Source organism: Eschscholzia californica, unplaced genomic scaffold, assembly GCF_041429995.1.
Source record: "Eschscholzia californica isolate CP2 unplaced genomic scaffold, dmEscCali1.0.p SCAF_1, whole genome shotgun sequence".
Taxonomy (NCBI): Eukaryota; Viridiplantae; Streptophyta; class Magnoliopsida; order Ranunculales; family Papaveraceae; genus Eschscholzia; species Eschscholzia californica.
In genome coordinates, this window is record NW_028238198.1 from 29,137,893 (window position 1) to 29,162,295 (window position 24,403).

Here is a 24,403-nt window from a genome sequence, read left to right on the forward strand (position 1 = left end):
AACCATAACAACGATTTTGTGTGGAACATCAATAGCGACTTTTTGGTTTCTTTTTCGCCATTCTACATATTATTCACGTTCTTTTTTCAATTTGTCTTTAATGTACAATAAAAATAAAATGTGTTTATCGATGTCATAAATTTTTGAAAAAACACTACAAACATTCTCTTTCAACAAAAAGACACTACAGAGAGTCTCGAAGTAGATAGTACTACCCTTGGGGCAAGACTCCAAATGTCAATGTATTTTTCTCTTAGACCTTAAGTTACATAATTGGTTTCATTTGTTTTTTGAAATAACATGATTACATTTATGACATATATATCAAATGATAAAATATGCTCGTAACTCTATAGACTATTATTTGTACACTTAATAATTCAGGTTCAGTAAATCATGGATGCCGCTTCTGATATGAATCGAACTTAAAACATCTCCAATTTTGGAGTAAATGCACTATCAATTAGGGTAACCTATCAAAGATTGATTCTCCATTCAACCAACTAGATAGTAGTAATATATTAAATCTTCTCATAAGCATCTCACATTCTCACTAACAATTGTTGGTCATATCCCCAATCAAAACCATCCTCACCGTTAAAAACTTGACCTTTTTCCCTTTTAGATCATTGACTACAAAGACTAAAGGCGCGTTACTTTGCCTCCAAGAACACGAAAACCAGGCCCGGGAAAACCCTTTTTGTGTTTGGGGTTTTTATCTTGATTCTAGAGAGAGAAAGAGAGGTTACCCACAACAACAAAAAACCCCCAAAATGAAACACAATTGTAGAATCTGAAACACCAAAAATCGATTGAAATCCCGCCCAAAGTTGAAAAGATTTTGAAACGTATAAAAATAGCGGCATTTGCTGCTTTGACTGAGCTTTTTTTCTTACTCATCATATACTCTGTTTTCTCTCTCTCTCTCTCTCTCTATCAAAGGGTTTTGTAGTTACTCGGCGGGTATTTCTTTGCCTTTCTCTCTCTAGTTCTGAAACAAAGAGAAAGAGAGAGAGAAAGAAGACGAGGGTAATAATGGGCGGTGAGCAAGAGAATGTTGTGCGCATCACCCGTGCTACGAAGAAAAGGGCTGCTACTTCCATGGAGTCTGATCAATCTTGTCAACCTCCTGCAAATAAAAAAAGGGTTGTTTTAGGGGAGTTAACGAATTTGACAAATGTTGTGTCAAATACAAATTTAGGGTTTGTTGGATCTCAGAAAAGTAAGGGTAGTAGTAGGTTTAAGAAGAAAGAAAAGAAAGTAGTGGAAGTTGATGTTACTTCAGATGATCCCCAAATGTGTTCTTCTTATTGTTTTGATATCTATGAATATCTTCACAACATGGAGGTATGTTTTATTTCGAACTTCATTTATTGTTCTTTGATTTATCATTTGCTAGGTTTTGATCATTTTCTAATTTATTAAGACACTGGGTTTTGCTTAATTTCTGATTTGGGGTTTGGATTTTCTAGGGTTAGTTGCTTGATGATAGGTTTAGGGTTTAAGATGAAATGTGGGTTAATTAAGTTTTGTTACTATCTTCTGTTTTATAATGTGGGTATCTCTTTATTCTCCATGATTCAACTTGGAAGAAAGAAATCATCTTCTTCTTCATCTGCTTGTACTTGTTCATTTTTTATCCTAGGGTTAGCTATCCAATTAGGGTTATCGACTTAGATAAAATGAGGGTAAATGAGGTTCATTACTAGGGTTTCTGATTTATAATCTGGGTATCTGTTTAATCTCCATGACTCATTTTGGAAGGAAAAGAAATCATCATCTTCTTCCTTTGCTTGTACTTATGATTTTTTTTAATCTAGGGTTAGTTGTTCAACTAGGGAGAGTTATGAGTTTAGAATGAAACGAGGGTATATGAGGTTCATTACTATATTCTAATTTATAATGTGGGCATCTCAACTTTTAGATGGAGAAGAAGAGAAGACCAATGTCTGATTATATAGAGAAGATTCAAAAGGACATTACTTCAAACATGAGAGGAATTTTGGTGGATTGGTTAGTCGAGGTAGCAGATGAATACAAGCTAGTTGCTGATACCCTATTTCTTACAATATCATACATTGATAGATTTCTTTCTTCGAATAATCTTAACCGACAGAAACTTCAATTACTTGGTGTTTCTTGTATGCTGATTGCTTCGTAAGTACCTAAATTATCTTCGATCATACTTCGTATATCTTCTGCTTTGAATAAGGACTAAAGTTGACTATTCCTTAATTGATTTGTGATGCAGAAAGTATGAAGAAATTAGTCCTCCCCGTGTTGATGATTTTTGTTATATAACAGATAACACATATACCAAAGAAGAGGTAATCTTTGTTTCCTGCGTTTTGGAAGGGATCTTCTTTTCCATATCAATTCCTTGATGGTCTTATAAAAATGTTTTTATCATGACAAAACAGGTGTTGAAAATGGAGACAGATATTCTAAATGCTCTGAATTTCGAATTGGGCAATCCTACAGCAAAGACTTTTCTTCGGTAAGAATCATCGTTGGTTTGAACCTTCCACGGGACTAATTTGTTGTTTTAACGTTTAGTAGGACTAATTTGTTGTTTGTGTATACTTGTGTCATTTCAGGAGATTTACCAGAATTTCTCATGAGAATCCTCGGGTAAGCAGACTGAATCACTAAGATAGTATTTAACTATATTCATTGACTCAATGGAATTTTTTCATTTTGATCTGTTTACTGATTAATAGCTTCTCTTTTTTGTACAGCATCCCAATTTGCAATTGGAGTTTTTGGGTTCTTACCTCTCAGAGCTAAGTCTATTGGAATATTCTTGCATTCGTTTCGTTCCGTCATTAGTTGCGGCTTCAGCAGCATTTCTTACCAAGTTCACAATAAATCCAAATTCGCGACCTTGGGTATGATCAAATTTCCTTCGTTTCTTAGAGATTTGATCTTAAAATGTCACTGAAAACTAAAATTTATGTGGAATTACAGAACTCAATTCTTCAACAGTGTTCGGGTTATAAACCATCCGACCTAAAAGACTGTGTCTTGGCTATTCACGAGATACAAATGAGTAAAAAATGGGGATCTCTAGTAGCAATTAGAGATAAGTACAAACAACATAAGGTGAGTTTCCTGTTTTTCCCTTTGACAATCTATGTTGTTTTCAAATACGATAGGCAAAACATTTCGATTCTGATTCTATCACCATTATGAAACAGTTCAAGTGTGTCTCGACATTGACACCTCTTTCAGAAATTCCGACAGAGTACTTCGAAGACTTCAAAGTTTAAGAATAATCAGTGGGTTCTTGAAGAAATGTATAAAGCAGATAACTGAGTTAGGTTCTGACTACAATTTTTTTCTTCCATGAAACCTCTGGTTTTGCTGGAAGGTTAGCTTAAGCGAAAGATGGTGAAATCAATATACTGGTTTTGGTGAGAGATTGAGATATCGGCATCGTGAAGGAAGAGATGGTTCATGATTCTCATTTCAGATGAACTCGTATGTTCATCTCTGACTAAAATTTTGTTCTGACTGCATATATTAAATAATATGGTCTTGTTTTTCTATTAGGAAATAGGAAAACGATTGTAGTTATGAAGTTCGCTATTTTGTTTCAGATCACAATGTAACTAAATCTCCTAGTTGTGTAAGTTGCTGTTAGTTTTGGTTCATTCAAATTTAATGAATTCTCTCTTTAACTTTAGTTTCTCTGCTCCAAAAGCCTTCATGTAGAGCTGTTCAAGAACATTATATAAATGAACTTGTTTACTTGGAGAAAATTAATCATCCAAATTTGAAAGTAGTTCAGGCGAAGAACTTCCTTTGATTGGAAGAGGGAGAAACAACTTGAGCAGAAAGAGCAAGAGAGAGACAATAGTGGTGATGGTAAGAGGTGGGGAGGAAGAGGAAGATGTGATTTTTTTTCTAAGGGTTTCCGACCATGGTAGTTTGTCGTTGATCTTTGCTTGTGTGAAGAGAAGTGGTAGTGCGGGCGTGAGGGAAAAAAGATTTTTCCACCCAAATTTTGTATTCCGAAAACTATTTTGTTTTCCTAAATCATCTGCCAAATGTGTATAAAATTTCTCAAATAAACATTCTCCGTCTCAGACATGAGTTAAGCGCCCTGTTAAAATACCTAAATTTCCTTGGGAGCATCTATAGGCCCATCTTTTTTTTTTTTTCTCATGGTGCATCCTCACCCTTAGCGCCCCTACGGACTGAGGCTGTCCGAGTGAAATGGTCTGGTCCTAATCTGTGTTGGGTTTGAACAACAGGCTAGGCCCAATCTGAGTGCCCCTTGACTGCTTCGTCTGTGTTTGTCGGACTGATCAATCTGAGACCAACGGGAAGTGGCTAGAGAAGGGTGGACCAAGAGCAACAAGGAAGTTAGGCGCCTATACGCACCCAATTTCCTTTACATGATAGTATTTGAAGTTATATCGGAACTCCGGCTAACTCCATCTTCATATTAATCAAACGGTCTCGGTAAGTTGAGAGCTACGACTTTTTTGCAATCGGAAAAAAAAAAATGGAGAAAGAGAGCGAAGAACTTGTACTGAAATCGGCAGGGGCGGAGCTTCTTCCCGTCGGTAGGACCGGACTTCGGATCCATGGTTGGGAAATCGAGTCCAAAAATCTTCACATTCTCAACTCTCTCACATACGAACAGTTCTCTCTCTCTCTCTCTCTCTCTCTCTCTCTATTTATCTATTTTAATGTTTCTTGATCGAATATGTTAATCTAGGGTTTTTTTAATGGATGTTACAGATGGGGAGAAAAACTTCAAACATCGCATTTACCAGAGATGGTATTTGGAGAAAGTAGTTTAGTTCTTTGGCACTTGAAAAGTGGTATTAAAATTCATTTTAATACATTTGATGCTTTAGTTGGATGGAAGAAAGAAGCTTTACCACCTGTTGAAGTTCCTGCTGCTGCTCAATGGAAATTCAGAAGGTAATCAAATGATCCATCTTTACTTTATCTTCTTCCTCTTTTTGCTTTAGTTATCTCACCCTAGTGTATTTATTTTGAGAATCTAGGTTATGGGTTTTTTTCTCTCTTTGCTAATTGATGAAGGGATTGAGTTTTTGTGGTAATTTATATAGTAGCTGCCCATGAGAAATGAAGTTTGATCAGTAAAGTTATGAACTTTATAATAGGAAGTTACTTATCACAGAGTGGTTGTATTCAATGGGATGAGGAGTTTATTCCCGTTGCCGAAGATTAATAGACAATTTCAGCCAAGAAATATATTGTTGTGTGAATAAAATGTTGATCTATGCGACTATGCCCTTTAAGATATCTTAGTATATAACAGATGTAGACATATAGTCACTTGAGAGTGATGACTACATAGTCTTTAATTATGATCTTTTTGGAAGACTAGCTATTTGTTTACTAGTGTATTCTTCTAATCTTCTTCCCTATCTCTGCCGACGATATTTATACACTCAGTCATGATGTTACTAACTTACAACTTAACTAAAATTTTGAGATGTAGCTACGTCAGGTGATAAATTGAGGAAATGCGACATAAATGGTTTAGCTTGTTAGTTGCAAATCCCAGAATAGTAGTATTAAGAATAATTGTATAGATTCCTGGGGGTTATTAAGGTGTGGCGTAAAGGTTGAGTTGAATGGTAATCTAGCCTATCTAGAAGATTCCCAATATTAGAGTCGTGGATGACGATATATGTATTAGAATTCAACCTTCTGGAAATGTTTGAACTGTTGTTAAGTCATTTTCTTCGATCAATTTGGTCTAATGGATGTGCGATTTCCGTTGGCTTGTGGGTATCACAATCTCATATTCATTTGTGGAATTGTAGCAAACCCTTCCAGCAGGTTATACTTGATTATGACTACACATTTACTACTCCATACGGTGGAAGTGAAACAGTTGAGAGAAGTATAGAGGTATGTCTCTTTAATTCATTATTTCGATTACCCTTTTGAAGTTGCAACATTACTGATTTTACATAAGTCTGGATGAATATACATTGTGATTTTGTTTGTTCTTTTGGTTAGCATGGAAAAGGAAACATCTCCGATCGCAGTACAAAATGGGAGGATAGTGAGGAGAAAATTGACGTTGCAGCACTTACATCAAAGGAACCTATTCTCTTCTATGATGAGGTAGACCCTTCACTAAAGAGAAATTCATTTTTGTTTGCATTGGATCCTAATCCATCTTTTGATTTTCTGTTGCATGAATTCAAATCAAAAGGTTGTTTTGTATGAAGATGAGTTGGCTGACAATGGAGTTTCCCTCTTAACTGTGAAAGTGGTAAGTCTTAAACTTCAGAATTCTATCCTTTCGGCACTTTATCTAGATTCCCAGACAGTGGATTAACCTATTATGTTATATTGCAGAGAGTAATGCCAAGTTGTTGGTTTCTTCTACTGCGTTTCTGGGTGAGTTAGTTTCCTTGCTTCAGTATTCACATTTTCAATATTTATTTCTTGCATTCAGAGGATGTGTAGGCAACAAGTTTTTAGCAACCCAATGCGCTATAAACTTATATCCATCTAACCTAAAGCTAGGTTGTAGAGATGGAAAGAAACTCTCTTCAAAGGACAAACGTGAGAATCTTGGTAATTGATGTCCTTGTTACTGATCAGTTTTCTGTTCACAGCTTAGAGTTGACGGAGTACTCATGAGATTAAGGGACACTAGAATGTATTGCTCATTTCAAAACAACGGTAACCCCTTCATTCTTCGAGAGACCTGCTGGAGAGAAGCCACATTTCAATACCTATCTTCCGTAAGTTCACAAACTTATTAATTTTTATGCAAGTTTTACGCTCTCATGATTTTCTTTTATTTTTCCCGACCACCCTTTGATCAGTTTTTTCTCACCATAATTGATGCACTACTGCTTTTTTAATTGGGGCAGAGAGGATTTCCTTCCGATTCTGCATCATACAATGATCCAAATCTCATCAGTGAGCGGCTCCCTATTGTCATGCATAAGACACAGAAGCTGAAACTCCCCCACTAATCAGCAAAGACATCCTTAGATCTACTCGTCATGTAAGAAGTACTTTATTTTTATGCAGGAGATCAGTTTGTGGGATGTTTGTCGTGAATTCGTTATTAGAGATTAAAACTTCCCATAAGGTATATCCGTGTTTCAGTGTTTGTAAAATTTTTGAAATGAGAAGTTCGGGTTTTAGGGCTATATTTCATTTCTGATGCAAAGTCGACTTCGTCACTGAATAACTTTACAGAAAGGAACCAGAACCAGGGGTTGTAATAGTTTATGTAAAAACATTTCTATAGAAATTTGAACGTCAATGCTTTGTTTAAGGTATTAACAGCTTTTTCATGGATCTTCTTAATGTGAATAGTTCCACATGGTCAAATGCGGTCTCATTGACAAGTAAATCTTACATAGGATCTCTGTGCTCATTGCCAATTGGTGTTGAGTGAGATGTCCAAAAACTTAAATGATACTAGAGCTAGCATGGGATAGGCCCAATGGTCACAAGTGTGCCACGTCACCCGACATAATGATTTCTCTTAGGCTCAAATACTTGGGTAGAATAACTCACCGGTCCATGATTTGGACATGTAGATGAAGAGCTAACATCTGCTTAGATATCCTGGATGGTTTCAAGGTTTCTAGAGGTGAATGACAGCCACCATAATTTGCAGAGTAATATCACTCTTCCGTTATTCCCTTTTATTCTAATGAGAAACACTTTCACGTTTACAGCATGAATATATAACTGATACGTCTAACCAGCGAGAGTAGCTAAGAACTGTTTCTAATATTGGAAGTGAACGTACGGAACCTATACCATGTTTCAATCTTTTAAGCTTGTATAAGTAGTAAATTAATCAGTCAAGATACTCTCATTGTTTTACGACCCATCAATGCTTTCGAAAGATGATGAATTTCGGCAATGCGCTTTTCATGGACAATGACCATAGCGGCATAGCCTACCACCATTGGCACCACCTTAAGAGTCTAACCTTCTGTGTCTGAATTAAGACGTTTGAATCTTAGCGTCTAATGGCCCAAGTAAATCCTAACAGAGTTCTGTAGGTGCCCTACTCTAGGCCGCATCCTGAAGCATTGGTTTCGAGAGTGTAGGGAATTGAGGTCTTTGAGATTTGAGGTGAGTTTTCTTGTTTGAGGAAATACTGCTCTGCCCAAACTATACAATCTTCGTCGTAATGGATCACCGTTTAGTTCAGCCTTATACCTCGAGGTCATACTTCACTACTGGCCTTGAGTAGTCTTGGTCTATGTTATATTGTTGTTTAATTCTTTCTCTTCCCTATTGTTTGCTTCCTATTTTTGTGTAAGCGTCCTTCATCGTTTGACGTTATTAAGCTATTGCAGCGACAATGTTTAAGGACTTTAGCCTTAGAAACCACCTTAATTTGTGTAAATGTCGTAACTTCTGAGGGATGAAGTTCCTTGGACAGTTGAGGCAGTAAAATTTCTTTAGGTATAATTATTTGTATGGTGTCTTTTTTATCGCCCTGCCATAGTTTAAGTTCCAGTAAAGAACTTTTTTTCAGTGCTTACCATCTCTACTGCTAGGTGTATATTGACCTGCAACGAAATGTTATCATGTTTTGGGTTGATGGCAGTGCTTGCACGAAGAGAACTACAGTTAAATTTGAATCGTAAAAACCTTACGGTAATAGGTTCCAAGGTCATCGTTTTAGAAATATAGGTCTCTCTATTAGGTTTTTGATGCTGTAAACTTGGTGGCATACCATTTCCCGAAATCATCAAGGAACTTGAACATTGAATTCTGTAGAGAAACGAAATAAGTCTGTCAGTTTTTTTACTACAGGATGCATAGATAGTTGGAATTCTTATCATCTCCTAAGTAGTATTGTGAAATAAAGATAATTTTCCTTAATTTTGTGAACCTTGGATTTAGGTCCCTATTGCTTTTGCTCATAGTTGAATAAATGGAAACATACAGTAGTCATTGCCATTAAATGAGAAGAAATTTACACGATAATAACTATTAGATAAGTTGATCAGAGTCGAAGATTCAAGTCAAGCTTAAGTAGATCAGATGATCGATCATCTAGTTGTGGCGCTACATGAAAACTTCCAGGCCACATCATATCAATTGCTTCACCTAGTGTTAGGGGAACCTGTGACACCCCAAATTCAGCGTTAGCATCGTTGAATCTTGCTACCATATCATTCCCATCTCTACTTGGTTTCTGCACAAGCGAGTGAGCTCGAACTCCCAGTGTCCGGATAACCGGTGAGTTTAGAGGCAAACCCATCATGGCCATCATTCTCTGTGATTGGTACTTCCTAACTGCTCCTCTTTCTCTTTTGTGTGCATTTTGATGACCTCCTAATGCCTGTGAACTATAAAACTTCCTCATGCAGAAGTTGCATGAGAAAACCTTTTCGCAGGATGATTTTGGTGATGGCTCAGTATCAGCAGCTGTTGATGGTTCATTAGTTCCTAATTTCAGATTCAACCACTCTCCAGAGTTATCGTTACCAATCTCAGGTTCGTTATTCTTGCTCAACTTTGATCTGTCATAAAGGTAGTTTACAGGCATCTGAGTTAACTCTTCTTGCTGGAAGTTCATCTTTATTTGCTCTCAATTCAGACTAGTTAGTAATGTATATAATAAGAAAATGAAGGGATAGAGACTTCTTGGGTTGGTGTTTGTTGGTCTTAAAATAGAGCTATAAAACAATAAGTAGAAGAAGAAGAAGAAGGAATAAATGGTAGATGAGATGTGTCATAGGAAGTGGCCATGGATCTTTTTAAAATTTTATCTCATCTCTATCAAGTGGACCCATTTAGTGATGCTTAGTGTTTCAGGGCAATGCTCAGATCATCCTTTACTGTAGTTCATGTCAAGCTAAGGATTCTCTTTAGCTTCTTCTTATCTTTTTCTCTCTCCTCTCCTCAGTAAACAATAGTATAGAATTTCATCAACAGTCAAATATCCTAATCTTATATTCTTGTCCAATTGTTCCCATATTGAAATTCCTTCTCTCAATAAGAAGTAATGAGTTTGTTTGATAACCTAGAGGCTACTGCTTTTTTCACCCCAACTATATATCAAACCCTCCTTTTCTTCTACTTTTTACATCAAACTCAACTCTTTCATTGATGACCCACCTCTTTTAACATAGAAACCTAACTTTTTGATCTAGAGTTGAAACCTGACACAGCTAAATGGAGCAAAAAAAAACTTGTACTTCTGTTAGGTAAGAAAATAACTGAGGTAGTTCAAGAATAAAATCATGGCTGAACTTTTATGCTTCTCTTATCAATAAATTATGCATTCTGTAATTTTTCTTCTTGTAGTTTATGAAAAAGGGTAGTCTACTTAAATCTTCGTTTAGGCGTCTGAATTTGATCTAGAGACACGTACAGTCTATTCGAACCCTCACTAAGAGCACTGAAAGAAATTTATCTAGCCGACAATTTTTTTTTTTTATCGTAGGACCTCGTTATACCTTTATTATACTTTTTTTTTCCGTTAGTTCTCTACCACTTGGAGTTGCTTCAAATAGAGTATACTTTACTTCGAAAAGATAATATCTTTATGTTCTTTAGAAGAGAAAGGGACTTATGAAATAAGTGGGTGATTGATAAGAAGCTTCACTATAGATATACTGAAAGCGAATGAAAATTAATAGTATAATTTTTATTATTATCTTTTGATATTACATATATTTGTGGTAGGGACTATAGATAGATAGAACTATCAATACCAATAATGGAGGTTAGAAGTGATTTGTTATTTTATTAGGGTTTTTGTTTGTATGAGTCTTCAAATAGAAAAGAGTATCTAATTTTCATGAGAGTCTCTTCTTGGGCTTTTCCACTAGAGGAATGGGCATTGTGTATATGTACAGTAGGATAATTGCATTAATACCACTTGTTTTTTTATGCTTAGAATCTTTTTGTTTTTACAAAAAAATCTAACGAGTCAGGAAGAGCTCAGTTCCCCCATGTTTTCTTTTTCTCTCTCTACAATAGTAGTATTATTTTAGTAGAATAAAATATTTATGGTGTTGGATTGTTGAGTCAAGATCTTGAATAAGAGACTTGTCTCTTACTTTGGCTTCTCAATCACATTAGGTATAGTGCTTGTTGGGTCTGAGAATACTGGATAAGCACTGGGTAACTTTCTTTCACATAGTGGAATAGAAGTTGTATAAAAAAGGCTGTGCCGCGGCCCGGACCCGAACCAGGCCTGGCCTGTTTAAGGTGATGAATAGTTAGTAGATTTCTTCAAGAGAAATGATAGAAGACGCTACAAAAGTAGACTTATTCCAGACCTAAATAATAATCAACCGTCTACCGAGAGTGGAAAAATCCATCAAGAGAGAATTAACTTGAAAATTGAAACCGTTGATTTCATGTAGGTCTGGAGTCAGATTTGACTTGTAGCCTCTTTAGCATTATTATCTCTGATGCGCCTAGAAATTGTGTTCATGTGATGTTGGTTCCAGGTAGGGGTGGGAATCGATCCGGACGGGCGGGAAATGGACACTAACTCAATCGGTTCGGGCGGAACATGCATAAGTCCTAAGTGTCCACTCAGACATCCGGGCAAAATAGGAGGACATTTCGGGTTTTTGTCCATTAAAGTGCCCGTCCGTAACCGTTTTGATAGTCGGAAAAACCGGGTATCGGTCGGCTGGACACCGGTCACTAATGAACAAATAAAAAAAAGTTGTTCGAAATTAAAATTGTTTAGTAGCTAATTACAAGTTTCTAATTAAACTTTCACTTTACAATTCCAAAAAGTAAATGAACACAAATTAAAAGATAATCATCGAGATTTCTCATGGATTACGATCAGTGTCTTGTGGATTCTTGGAGTTACTGATGAGATATTGAGATTTTGGAGGAGAACGAGACTAGAGAAGTAGAGAGGCAAATACAAGATTAAGAAAAGTAATTTCTAGGGTATATATTTTTACTCTTGAAACTAACGGTTGTAGCTAACTCTACAAATCGAAAGGCTTAAAATCAATTATATAGGCGAACTGGTATAACGGGTAGGATAAACGGACGGGTATGGATGGGATAGGTCGGGCGGACTACATAAGCGGGCGGACTCGGTCGAATCACCAGGCATGTGCTCGCGTCCGTCCGCTTAAGCTCTTTTGGTCGGGCGGGTACGGACCGATTCGGGCATCGGACGGTCACGGACCCTTCGGACTCGGACGATCGTGTGCGGGTTTCGGGTTTCCGGACCAAAATCCAACCCCTAGTTCGAGGGTTCACTTCTTTGGTCTGAGTGATAAACCATCCAGAACTAGGGTAAAGTTCCTGTTCCTAATCTGTTTGGATGTCCGAAGGGTAGTACCCTCACCCTGTTATGGGCTAGTGATTTGATTCCAAGATTACTGATTTTATTTGTTTGGATGTCCCTGTTCCTAATCTGTCATGGCAGTCAGACAGTGCTATGCCCATGAAGGTTCCTCTTTTTCTCTTGGGAACTACCCTTAAACCAGACCTCACTCCGAAACTAAATCAAAGGCGATGCCAAGCGTAATACCGCCGAAGCAACCAAAGTTCCTCTTCTTTTTAACTCGACGTCTTATGTTTTAGATGGCAATTCGGGGATCATACTATTTTTGTTCATTTGAATCAGATTCAGACGAATTTTAGTGCAATCTAAACTTACTTAGAGAGGTCATACAACGCAAAAGCATAGAAAACAAGTTCCATGCATATACTAATGGGCAGAAGGCTCACTATAAATGTCTTGTCTTGTACTAAAAATAAATTATGATGAAAAGAAACCAAGTTGAATGAAGGCTATCTACTCTTGTCAGGTAGGGGCTTGCCTTTTATCAACCTAGGGTTTTAAAGTTGTTTTATGAAGTAATTAGATGAGGAAAAAGCAAAGGTAGACAAAAGAATCTCTAAAGTAATAAAGCTTTTATAAACAAAGTAAGTTGGGATTGCTTTTTCATAATATTCTTTGATTTTTTTTTTCCTAATAGGTTGATGGGTAAGTAAGATAAAGAGAGAAAGAAAGGAACTAGTTTCATCATATCAATGTTCATGAAAGTGAAAAGAATCATTACTCGTATTGCCATCATTATCATATAGGAAGTCATGCAATCATACTTCGACTATCTGAAATTCAGTTGTACATGTAGCACTTCTCAATCCAGAAGACAAGAAACTAATGTTACCCGGCTTTACTTTGTCATGTAAATAGACAGTTCGATCGAGAATCAGATAGTCTAGCTCGAAGTCATGGCGTAATATAAGCCGATCCATTACCAGTTCTATTTTAAAATATAATCTTTTGAATTCTAGTTAACATGAACACAATTTTGACTGTCAGTTAATATTGTCCTAGAATATTTTTAGTTCCAGTGTCTGATTATAGTTAATATTTAAAAAAAAAAAAACTATAGTTAATATATGTACAAATATCTGGTTCAAAACTATATGACTTTCAGGACAGACGAGCATAAATTACCCACGATCAAGATCAACGCTACTTAATTCATATCGTCTTGATGAGAGAAGTTACATTTACATTCTGAAATCCAAGACAGAAACAGTATTGTTGGCAAAACAAGCAGCAATCTTGTCTCCTTCCTTGTTCCAGCAAACTTCAAATATACCTCCTTTCCCAGTATAAGTTTTCACCAACTTTCCCTCTTTCACAGACCATATGTGCATGCTTCTGTCTAGTGATCCGCTAGCCAGATACTCTCCGTTCGGACTAAATGCAACCGAGTAAACTGGCTCGCTGCGAAGTTATTTTCAAATATATAGAAGATTATTTTCATTTTCAGCCTAGTATTTGGATAAACTTTGGATGCTTATGTTTCATACCTGTGGCCGTTGAGGCTGTAGATACGGCTTCCTAATTCCGCATTCCATAGCTTTACCGTCGCGTCGAAGGATGCACTATACAAATCCAAAAATTTCCTTATTCTAAATATTGCAAAATATTGTCTTTGACATAATTGAATGTGAACTTGGTTCCTATTTGTTCCAGTTTTAACTACATGGAAGAGAGTAACAAGGTGATTTCGGAAAGGATCAGTTATACTGGACTTAAAATCTATCTAAGAACTGTTTGGTTATTCCATAAACTTGTAATCTAAAAACTGAACACTAAATGTAAAATACCAAATTTTCATTTCTACTAGATATCAGTTCTCTGTGTACTTGTCCGGAACAAGAAAAAAGAGGAAGACTCGGGGCCTTAGATGAGACGTGTTAGTTTAAACACAACAATCTAATTATAGTAAAGACTTACTTACCTTGCCAGCACTAATTGCTGATTAGGGTTGTTTGAGCCTGGGCCAGTCGGACTCCATCTGATAGTGTATATTTCCTGTGCAATTTAGTAGATAGTATATGTTTGTTAACAAAATATAAAACGTCAAATAAAGATAATAACAGTTCAAGAGAAAATAACAAGAAAACCTTGGCATGTTCCTTAATGTCGTGCACATAGTTTTCATGCTTCATGCTCCAAATCTGTAACCGAGTTTCATTTAAGTGAAATTAAGTACACAAAGCAATAGCGAAGTTCTGTCACAGAGAATAAAACTAAAAGCCAATTGAAACAAAATTTCTATTCTTAAAAAATTCAACATTGCGTTTATTTGGAATTTCAACATATAAACAAAACCTGCTCTGACAAATGACTGCATCAAAATCATCGAAACAAGTGTAGCTTTTCCTAAATGGGAGCTTAAACAGAGATTCATCCACCCATATGCATTTAACATGTCGCAGTTGCTTTTTAGTAATGGGTCATTGAAAGGAGAAGTGTAAATAATCACCTTTGCGGTGCCATCATCAGAGCAAGAAGCCAACAACAAAGCAGTTGGATCCCATTTGATAGCATTAACTTCACCCTGGACAAACAAAGATATGAGCATGAGTGGCATCAATGCCAATATCAAGATTGTATTTCCAAAGCATTACTTACTACTACTGCCATCCTCTTCCAACATCTCATTTATCTTTCTTGCCGAAAAAGACGAGTAAAATAAATAAATAAAATTGTTTAACTTCAAGTGTGAACTCAACTGGTAAAGGCTTATCTTGACTTCTCTTAGTAACTACAGTTTTGGCTAATTTCATGAACGATGCAATGCCAACTCCAAGAACATGATTTTGAAGACAATTCTTGTCTCGTCGGGCTAAACACGGCCACAAGATGATTTTGAGGAGGCCTTGTCTATAAAAAAAATGTCTCAATTGGAGTACCAATGAACAAAAGCAAAGGAATAAAAACAGTGACCTGGCCTTTCTCGGGTGATTACCTGACCCATGTTTAATTGATGTCCTGATAAAAATAACCAAGTCAAGACTCAACAAGGTACTACAAACACATCCAGGAACTTATGTTCATTTAACTGATGTCCTAAGCACAGTTAAGACTCAACTAAGTCCTGAAGATGCTATTTCAGCAACTTGTTTCGTAGACTTGCTTCATTGAGTTAATAACTTGCTTAAGTTATTCAAACTTCACCACGGAATAGAAAGAATTTGGAGAGTAATATATCCATTCAATCAACTAAGTGTTTCACAGACTAGATTTAATGTAAAATGATCAAAATGACGACAAAAAAGTAATAGGTAATAGCAAGAATAAACCTGATGCGCAGAAAAAGTTCTAAGAGGACGACTCTCTCCAATCTTGCAAACATAAATCATGCCATCAGTTGCACAAGTGGCAAAGGAAGAATTGTTTCGCCAATCAACATCAAGTGCAGGAGCTGAAAGATAATAATATACACCATGTTTTCTCGTCAGTGGTAATTGGAAATTTTCAATCAGTATCTGGAATTAAATGAACAGAAAATTCTAGAGAATGAGATTGTAATATACCTGTGTGAAACTCAAATTGTTGTTTCCATTCCCCTTTCTTTACATCCCACACTATAGCAGTAGTATCTACACTGCCACTAAGAAGATAATCACCTCTTCTGTTCCACTTTAGAGAAAAGATGGGGCCCTTATGTTTGGTTAAAGTATTTATTAGTCCCCCTGGTGGCAAGTAAACCCAAAAAAAGATGAGCACATCCAAATTTCAGTAAGCTTAGGAAAGTAAATTCTCAAAACAATACAAATAAGGGAAGTCATAAAGGAATAAAGTTGCAGTCAACTTATATCTTATTGCTGCAACTCCCACGTTTTTCTACAACAGTTTGAAAGAGAAATAAGCAAATGCTAAAACACATTACCATCTCTACTCCACACTCTTGCATGCCCATCATAAGAACCCGTTGCAAGTAAAGTTCCATCTCCCTATAACAAACAAGGAGAAATAAGAATATAATTAATTAAAAATAAGTAAATAGCGGCACTACGAATATAAAATGTAGCTATATTTGTAGCAACCTAAGCCAGTGAGATGCAAACATTTTATGTTCAGCAAGAGCATAATCCGAAAGAACGTTCATATTTTGAGACACTCACATTCCAATCGAGTGTTGTGACATCCCTGCTTTTTTCATTGGTTCTACCCTTAAAATGTTTCAATACCAATACGTTTGGAGGACCATTCTGCATATTTGCCCTACACATTCCGTCGGGAATTGCCCAAATCCGAGCTGTTGAATCTCCAGACCTAGAAAATTGTCAAGGTTCCGAGGTTTTAATAAAGCCGAAAACGAAGCATAGTTGGAAAAAGTGCTAAGTCAAAATAAGTTGAAGAAAGATGAGAAATCACATCCAAACTCATCTAATCATATCATGCCCCGCTATAGTAACATCCATGTTGTATCTTTATATGGAAATGATAGTCTCGTGGAAGTTGAAATAAATTCAACTTGAAAAGTGTACCATGAATAAGACACTTAACCGGTTAGTTCACACAAACTTAAAGAAACAATGGAAATAGCTCTATCGCTTAGCTTCGATATTATCCTGACCAGAACTCTAAACTCAGCGAAGTGTTATATAGTCATAGAATATGGTATCTGCCGTAAAAAAAACTATTAAAAAAAAGGAGAGAGAGAAACAGATAAAAAGATGTTGATTATCCAAATTCAAAATATTACAAAAAAATGTCCACTGCACTCAAAGATCCGACTGAAGTTAAAATACAAAGGTTCCTTACTCCGAAGGCTGCAACAGGAGGATCGTTAGATAATCAATAGGTATTAGGGAGGAGAATTCGTTCTTTATTGCGAATAAATAGAGAGATGCAAAGGCCATTATCTGCAATATATTCTATACATCTACTCACCCAGATGCTAGAAGTGATCCGGTTGGACTCCATGCACAAGCAAAAACCTGTACGTCATGGCAAGTTATGACCAGTAATAACAACAGCGACAAATAGCAGAACAAAGACCAGCATATATAAGAAACTATGATGAAAGGGTAAAGCTAAACCTCAGAAGCATGCCCTTCCAAAATTGTTACATCACTAGCAGGAATTTCACAAGGCAGAGATGGTGATATTGTTGATATATCCATTGGTTCTGGTCCTATTAAATACAAAAGAAAAGATAAGGTAACAGAAATGTCCAAAAGAACTGCCGACTAAAACTTCACACTTAAGAGGGTTAAGTATTGTATGTCAATATCAAACTGGCGGAATATATAACAAACTGCTAATCGATCAAGAGGGCAAGTGGCGTCAAAATTAAGTGCTCCCAAGATTCACTTGACTTCTTTGATAGACTTCCTGTTTCATTTCCGTAACTTCAAAACTAAATCTTGAAAAGTTATAAATTTCAACAGTGCCAGTTGCCGCCGCACTTTTATTTGCTTCAAATATGAACATTAACATATGTAAATTTTTCTCCTCGGTACATAATGGTTGAGATATGGGACTACTCGCCTAATCTATAAAATTGCATAGAGATGACTTATTTCAAATTAACTAAACCCATTGTGAAGTCCAGAGACGTATTATTTGCAGTTCGTTGAAATTGATACTTGCATGTGTATCCAGGCTACAGAAGTTCCATTTACATTAACAACATGAGCAGAAAAAAGAAATTCAACCCATATATCACCATAAAGACACCAATTAGTTAGTGAATTGTATATGGTCCCGATAGGAGTTTAGCTGAACAACCACTATTTACTTTTATAAAAAGGCAGTATACCTAACTAATCCAGTGGAGTAAAGATTAGTTCATCAGCAAAAATAGGAGGCAGTTGAGTTCATATACCTTCAGAAACTCCACTAACTTCATGCTTCACTTTATGTTTCGCCTCATGATCTCTTACTGGTTCTCGATCAATGTGCTTCTCCAGTTGTTTTTCTTTCTCTTTCTCCCTATCCTTTTCCACCCTATTTCTATTTTTATCTCTTTCTTGTTGTTCTTTTTCTCGCCTTTCCTCCTCCCTTACTTTCCTAATCTGTTGTTCATGTCCCCGACCAAGTTCCTTGTCTTTCTCCAGCTCCTTCTCTCTCTCCTTTTGAAGTTTTTCTTTCTTTTCTTTTATGATTTGCCGCAGTTCATTGACATCTTTCGTAATAAGGTCCAAAGGTTGCAGAAAGGAGAAATCGTCATCCGTATCTGCATCACCCTAAGAAATTTTAAACGAACGCCCATCAGCATAGATTACGGAGTATAAATATCAGTAGATGACAAAAGAAACAAAAATAGAAGAAAATTAGTGAGCAGACTCACGTTACACAGATTTGCTTCCAGCTCCAGGTACTGAAGGCCTTTTTGTACAAATGTAACAAGAGCAGCTGGTGGAACTAAATTTCCATCAATAGGACTTTTGTTAATGCCTGCCTCATATCCTAAAGTAAATGCGGAATGCGTAAAACCTGAAACACAGTTGAACTCTTTTTAAATACGTGGAGGAATAAGAGTAACCCTTTGGTTAAGATGACTTCTGATCAGACAGTTGGATAGAGATATAGAGACGCCACGCAACAATAAGGAACGAGACAATAAGTACTAGCTTCCTTCTACAAAATTTATGAACGAGTAAAACGAAATATTGCATTCCGGATCAACCTGCCATAAAATTCAATAGGACATTGATGAGCTAACCAAGTTAGTAATTTTGACGGGTTTTTTTCCATGTTATAAGACTAATCTAGTCATGAAACCTTAATCGCGTAAACCTTCCTTTGAAAACCCGCGCGCGAAAACCTTACTAAGGAACTAAAATCCTAAACAAAAAATTGTTGGATCCTTTTGACAAAACAAAATCTGGCGTGGATAAATGAGATTGAAGGCCAAACTCAAGAAATGGACATGGAAACACATTGAACCAATGAATCCATTAATTCAGTCATTGAGAATTTCTAATATCTTCAAACTACAAATATTTATCAACATGCAGATGATGCGGTATGATCAAAACACAGGGTATGAAAGCAGATCAAATTTTCTAGAAACAATCTACAAATTTAAGTAACAAATAGATCAAAATCCCATCTAAAACGTACTATATAGTTTGAAATCGTCAATAGTCTTGACGGAACTAGTAAAACATAAACCCTAACTAGTAACTACGAAACTAACATGAAAATAGCATAGAAGCTCTGAGAATTTGGGGAGAGAAAATCTCTACCTCTAAAATTACTCGAACTAGGGCATCATAGTCAGAAGATAACAGAGAGATTTTAAAGTGAAACCCTACCTGATTCATGAAGATAGCGGAAAACAAGATAATTGAGTTCGACGGAGGTAATGGCCACCATTTTTGCCAACTCCCAGACAGAGAAGAGTTTTTGTAACTGCAAAAGTGGTGCTGGATGTTTTCGGCTGTCGGGGAGAAGAGTTTCATCTCGAGAGGGAAACCATTTTGGAAAAAGTAGTTCTAGATGTCCCGAAAATTGACCGATATTACGCCCGAAGATTTAGTGTATTCTAAAATTATGTTACATCATAATTTACAGTGTTGGGCTAGAGTAAGAGGGTGTTTGATTTTTGCACTTATTAAGTGATTTTCACTTATTAAGTGCGGGCCGACAATTTTAGGTCGTTTGTTTTTTCACTTAATAAGTGAAAATCACTTCTAAGTGGTGGCAAAGTAAGTGCAAAATAGTAAGCTCCAAATTGGAGCTTATTTTTCTGCACTTACTTTGTAAGTGCTAAAAATGACATTTCTATCCTTCTCTTAATATTGTAATTACCAATATAATTTTAACTATGAAGAAAATCTTAAACAATTGATAAATACAAAATCTTTTTATGACTTCCGCTATCTTCACTCATCCTTCACCTAAGTTTTCCTCCTACATTTTTCTAACATCTCTTCCTTCACTAATCATGGAACACCCAAACTCCATGATACAACTAAGTTCTTTCACCTTCATAATTCTTAATTATTTAAGATTAATATTTTTGACATAGCATTCGTAAACCGCAATTCTCTTTTACCTAAACTAACGAACTTATTACGAATTAGTATGAAATGCTAATGTGTAAATACACTAAGGTTAAAACAGACAATTTTTCATTTTTATAACATTTAGGTTTAATATAAAAATTATAATCAAGCACTTAGAACCGATGAAAAACAAACGCCATAGCACTTACATTTGATATCACTTAGTAAGTGATTATCACTTAGTAAGTGGTTGCACTTGTAAGTGCTAAAAAATCAAACACCCTCTAAGGCTGGGAAAACGGTCCGGAAACCCGAGACCCAACCCTAACCGCCCTGATTGTTACGACCCGACGACCGACTAAAGCCCGGCTCAAGCTTACCTGGCTCGTGCTATCGAGTTAAATCGGTCGGGACTTAGGTAAGACCTCCTACAGCTAGAGTATGAGTTGTCGCATTACATAAACTATTACAGACACGAAATTGGATGTTGGTAGGAGATGTCGGCCATGTCGCCTATGACAAAATCTCCTCTCCAAGTTGTCGGTACCTCTATGGTTTCTCTTCGTTTGCACCATTTAGACGGTTCACCACCTAATGCGGATCTCCTTCAATGTTAATACTTATTTGTGGGAAAAGTGTGTTCCAATTGAATACCGAGTAAGAAAGCTTGGGCCTCACTTTTCTTAGCCGGTTGCCGAAATTGGTTAACTGGTGTCTCGTATGACAACACTTTGCGACTGTTGTGCATGTAGCCTTCGATGTTGTAAAGACTTCATTGACATTAATCTTGATGTGCTGGGTTTGGGGTTCCTGCTAGACGAAATTGTTCCTTGGGTAGGATGAATAGGGTGTACAACGCCGAGAGAGATTGAAGAGATATCCTTAATATGCTCGTAATAGTAGGATCGGAATGGAGACCCTTGAAAATGTACCTGATTTCAATTTTTCTTGGCCTATTGGGAGATGGGTTGTGGTTCTAATTTCTAATCTCTTGTACCAGTCGTATCCTTCTGTCACTAAAGATGATTGTGACCCACACACAATCAGAGATAGTCCCCCAAAATTAGACTTTTTAAAGCCCCCAAACGATCAAGGGACACCTTTTGGTATAAAAGGAAAAATGGATCCAAACCACATTGTTTGAAGACAGAGCTCTTTCAAGAATTCCTCATTTTGTTGTTAGACTTTGAATTAATATCTCAACAAAATATTTTGTTTTGAGCCTGAAAGAATTGACATACTCTATATCTTAAAAAAGAATATACTATTTGATTTGTAAGGGTTTGACTCTTCTAAGCTTTGAACAACCCTTTCCAAATTCACCAAACCTTAAAAGATTGAGATTTGAAACTTTTGAGTTTTTTTTTTTCTTTCCTCCAAAATCAACAATTTTTTGTGTTTCTTCATCATGAGAATGCTAATACTTTGTCCTAGATAGAAATGTTTATATGAGATTTATTTATTTAAGCATCCATTACATATAAAACTAGCAAATTCAAATTTACAATTTTATGAGTCAAAGTAAAAAAAAACTATCACCAGCCCTTCATAGCTCATCTTTCATGCAAACATTATGCAGGTTTGATTTATTCAAACAATACTTCTGTCTTCTTAATTTTTGATCTATAGATTCTTTAGTAGTACAATAGTTTAAGTTTTAGCAAAATTGTTTATTAACTAATAACTATTTAATTGTATCTAATCTATAGGTGATGAGTTGTTAAACACATTAAGATTAGTAATTAATTGTAATTTGGAAGACAACCACCTTTTTTATTTAGATTTGAATTAATACTAGTCAATAGGAGCTATGAGCTTTCTTTGAATTTTCACCTAGATGGCTAGATATAGTCTTGTGGGCTGATGCTTATTTAATATTTTCTTTATTTATTGGTAAGATAAAAATAACGTAGCGATTCTTTCAAACGTCTGACACTTAAAGATATATTTACGTCAAACATACAACTTTTTTGCCTATATAATATCATTCGTGTTATTGACTCACCTTCTCTATATCATCTGATAACTAATTCACCTGACATCGAATTCAACACGTGAGACCAAAGATTCGATAGGTTTGCAATAGAATTGTTGCTTTCACTCATCTGAAAGGAGATATATGTAAATCGAGCTTTTGCCTTCTTGGTTATAACGTTTCGTTGAGTTTGAACGTCAAGAACAAAACAAGCTCATTTTAAATATTAGGTTGTTTTTTTAGTAGGTCTAAGTTTGAATCTAGATTTTGTTCGGTACAATATAAGTTTATGGATTTTGTTATTTTCTCTTTAGTACAATCGAATTCAAAATAAATATTAGTTCTGAATTCAAACTTATTTTTTGAGTTGAAAAATACACGGGAGTGTTATGTGCACAAAAGATTTTGACTTAATTTGTAAATTTATGATTCACTTTCATTGAAAGTCAGTGTGTCACCAATTAAGTCAAAATCTTTTATACGGCAACATCTCCCAAAAAACATATTAGGTTTGAATAACATTACTTGAGACCCAAGTGAATGAGCTAGAGAGTTAGAGACTCATTATTTTAACAAAAACAAAAACCTACCAAAAAGAAAAAGGGAAGAAAGGTTCAATTCCATCTATTTATGTACTTCTTGACTTCTCCCCATGTCCTCAATCTCATGCTCTTTCTAAGTCCAATCCGTGTGCACCTCGCATTCAAACCTCAAACAAACTCCTAGCTTCTCTCTCTCTCTCTCTCTCTCTCTCTCTCTCTCTCTCTCTCTCTCTCTCTCTCTCTCTCTCTCTCTAAAATAACCAAGTCAACCCCCTTCTACCCACTCCCTAACATTTACATATAAAAGCTCTTCAAAGGCTATTACCTTTACTATCACCACCATTGCCAAGACTCTCATCTTTCAACTTTTTCACACTTCCATATATTCTTCTTCTTCATTAAGAACAAAACACATACAAAAAAGATGCAGAACCCTTTCAATATCTTTGTTCTCAATTCAATGATCTTCATCTTTATCTTCCTCATCATGACAGTCGTCGAAGGTTCAAGACCCCTACATGAAAACCCTTCTCCTTCACCATTGTTAGAAGCATATTTCTTAACAAGACGAGCATATTCTGGTCCTAGCCGTCGTGGAGCAGGTCATTGATAACTCAAATGGACCTTCTCATTAGCTCGATCGGATTCTATTAGACTTTTTTGTTGAAGTGTTTTTGTACTAGACCAAAATAATGTCTAGTGAAGTTCTCTTCAACTTGGCAACCATGAAAGGATCTACCTTTATTGGAGCAAAGGCGAAGGGTTTATAGGTGGTTTTGGCGAAGAATTATACTAACATGATAGTCCGATTTCCTTATTTTTCCCGACAGAAGATTATAAGGCAATCGGTTCTATTCAAAAGATTTAGTAATATTGACTCTATCTTTATTTCTTTTTTCGTCAGGCCGAACTAAGTTCCGTTGGACACCTTAGAGGATTTGTAATTGATTAATGTAGATATCTCAATGGAATTCATGATTTTTATTGGTTATTTCCACCCATAGTTTTTTGTACGTTACGAAGTTAGTATCCACAATTGTATTATTACAGTTTTAAGCATGTTACACTGATACTATTCGCAGTCATATAATAAATCTGAGATAAAAAAATATCGCATGAGCTTTTAAGTCGTAAATTGAGTAATTTGTACCAACTAACATTTCGCAATTTATTACTAGTCAATGCCCCCCCGCCGTATCTATTCTTTTACACCCTTATAGTCCACTTCCAAGTACATGGGTGGAAAGCAACATTGTCTAGTGCTGACAGCTAAAATCTCCAAATAACCAGCATCAAGAGCTCTATGGATTCCAAAACCTGCTCCTTGTTTTCTTTACTTTAACTTGAATTTATATATAAACAAACTCGTATATTTTAATCACGTAAACATTATATAGGTTGTTATTATCTGGTTGTGTGTTGACTAATAAGATTTGAATCTCATACAAATATATTCATTTCAATTGAAATCTAGTTAATCACATAGGAAGAATGTTAATATGAAGATTTAAACATATATAGTTCATAAAAATATATAGTTCATTGAAATTTAAAAGGGGTTTTAGGTTTGGATTTTTTAATGGAGCTAAGAGGACATAATTCTCAAAAGGAGGATTTCTTTTTAAATATACAAGAT

At 35.9% G+C, this 24,403-nt stretch overlaps 4 protein-coding genes across 4 annotated transcripts; 2 read left to right on the forward strand and 2 right to left on the reverse strand.

Moving 5' to 3' along the window:
• Positions 1–644: 644 nt before the first annotated feature.
• LOC147565839 (putative cyclin-A3-1) lies at positions 645–3,685 on the forward strand. Its single transcript, XM_086652321.1, has 8 exons — positions 645–1,347; positions 1,925–2,157; positions 2,252–2,327; positions 2,421–2,497; positions 2,598–2,631; positions 2,739–2,888; positions 2,968–3,102; positions 3,198–3,685. The coding sequence occupies exons 1-8, from the start codon at positions 1,036–1,038 to the stop codon at positions 3,267–3,269; spliced, it is 1,089 nt and encodes a 362-aa protein (XP_086508447.1). The 5' UTR covers positions 645–1,035; the 3' UTR covers positions 3,270–3,685.
• A 465-nt stretch (positions 3,686–4,150) lies between these two features.
• Positions 4,151–7,310, forward strand: LOC147565840 (TIP41-like family protein). Its single transcript, XM_086652322.1, has 8 exons — positions 4,151–4,650; positions 4,750–4,935; positions 5,811–5,898; positions 6,010–6,117; positions 6,209–6,268; positions 6,355–6,396; positions 6,618–6,746; positions 6,879–7,310. The coding sequence occupies exons 1-8, from the start codon at positions 4,511–4,513 to the stop codon at positions 6,981–6,983; spliced, it is 858 nt and encodes a 285-aa protein (XP_086508448.1). The 5' UTR covers positions 4,151–4,510; the 3' UTR covers positions 6,984–7,310.
• A 1,526-nt stretch (positions 7,311–8,836) lies between these two features.
• Positions 8,837–9,565, reverse strand: LOC147565841 (zinc finger protein 4-like). Its single transcript, XM_086652323.1, has one exon. It carries the CDS (start codon positions 9,563–9,565, stop codon positions 8,990–8,992), a length of 576 nt encoding a protein of 191 aa, XP_086508449.1. The 3' UTR covers positions 8,837–8,989.
• Positions 9,566–13,250: 3,685 nt separating this feature from the next.
• Positions 13,251–19,774, reverse strand: LOC147565842 (WD40 repeat-containing protein HOS15-like). Its single transcript, XM_086652324.1, has 14 exons — positions 19,558–19,774; positions 18,588–18,733; positions 18,123–18,483; positions 17,335–17,429; positions 17,186–17,232; positions 16,414–16,564; positions 16,179–16,242; positions 15,823–15,981; positions 15,589–15,710; positions 14,769–14,843; positions 14,407–14,460; positions 14,241–14,314; positions 13,807–13,881; positions 13,251–13,720 (listed from the first exon to the last, which is right to left on the reverse strand). Exons 1-14 carry the CDS (start codon positions 19,616–19,618, stop codon positions 13,501–13,503), a joined length of 1,704 nt encoding a protein of 567 aa, XP_086508450.1. The 5' UTR covers positions 19,619–19,774; the 3' UTR covers positions 13,251–13,500.
• Positions 19,775–24,403: the final 4,629 nt, after the last annotated feature.

Coding starts and splice junctions, on each gene's coding strand:
- LOC147565841 (XM_086652323.1), bottom strand. CDS start 9,565: ATGAACTTCCAGCAAGAAGAGTTAACTCAGATGCCTGTAAACTACCTT.
- LOC147565840 (XM_086652322.1), top strand. CDS start 4,511: ATGGAGAAAGAGAGCGAAGAACTTGTACTGAAATCGGCAGGGGCGGAG. Junction 5,899..6,009: donor CAGTTGAGAGAAGTATAGAG/GTATGTCTCTTT, acceptor TCTTTTGGTTAG/CATGGAAAAGGAAACATCTC. Junction 6,397..6,617: donor TTCTTCTACTGCGTTTCTGG/GTGAGTTAGTTT, acceptor TTCTGTTCACAG/CTTAGAGTTGACGGAGTACT.
- LOC147565839 (XM_086652321.1), top strand. CDS start 1,036: ATGGGCGGTGAGCAAGAGAATGTTGTGCGCATCACCCGTGCTACGAAG. Junction 2,158..2,251: donor TCTTGTATGCTGATTGCTTC/GTAAGTACCTAA, acceptor TTTGTGATGCAG/AAAGTATGAAGAAATTAGTC. Junction 2,328..2,420: donor ACACATATACCAAAGAAGAG/GTAATCTTTGTT, acceptor ATGACAAAACAG/GTGTTGAAAATGGAGACAGA.
- LOC147565842 (XM_086652324.1), bottom strand. CDS start 19,618: ATGGTGGCCATTACCTCCGTCGAACTCAATTATCTTGTTTTCCGCTAT. Junction 18,484..18,587: donor TGGAAGCAAATCTGTGTAAC/GTGAGTCTGCTC, acceptor AAAATTTCTTAG/GGTGATGCAGATACGGATGA. Junction 16,243..16,413: donor TCACAACACTCGATTGGAAT/GTGAGTGTCTCA, acceptor TGTTTGTTATAG/GGAGATGGAACTTTACTTGC.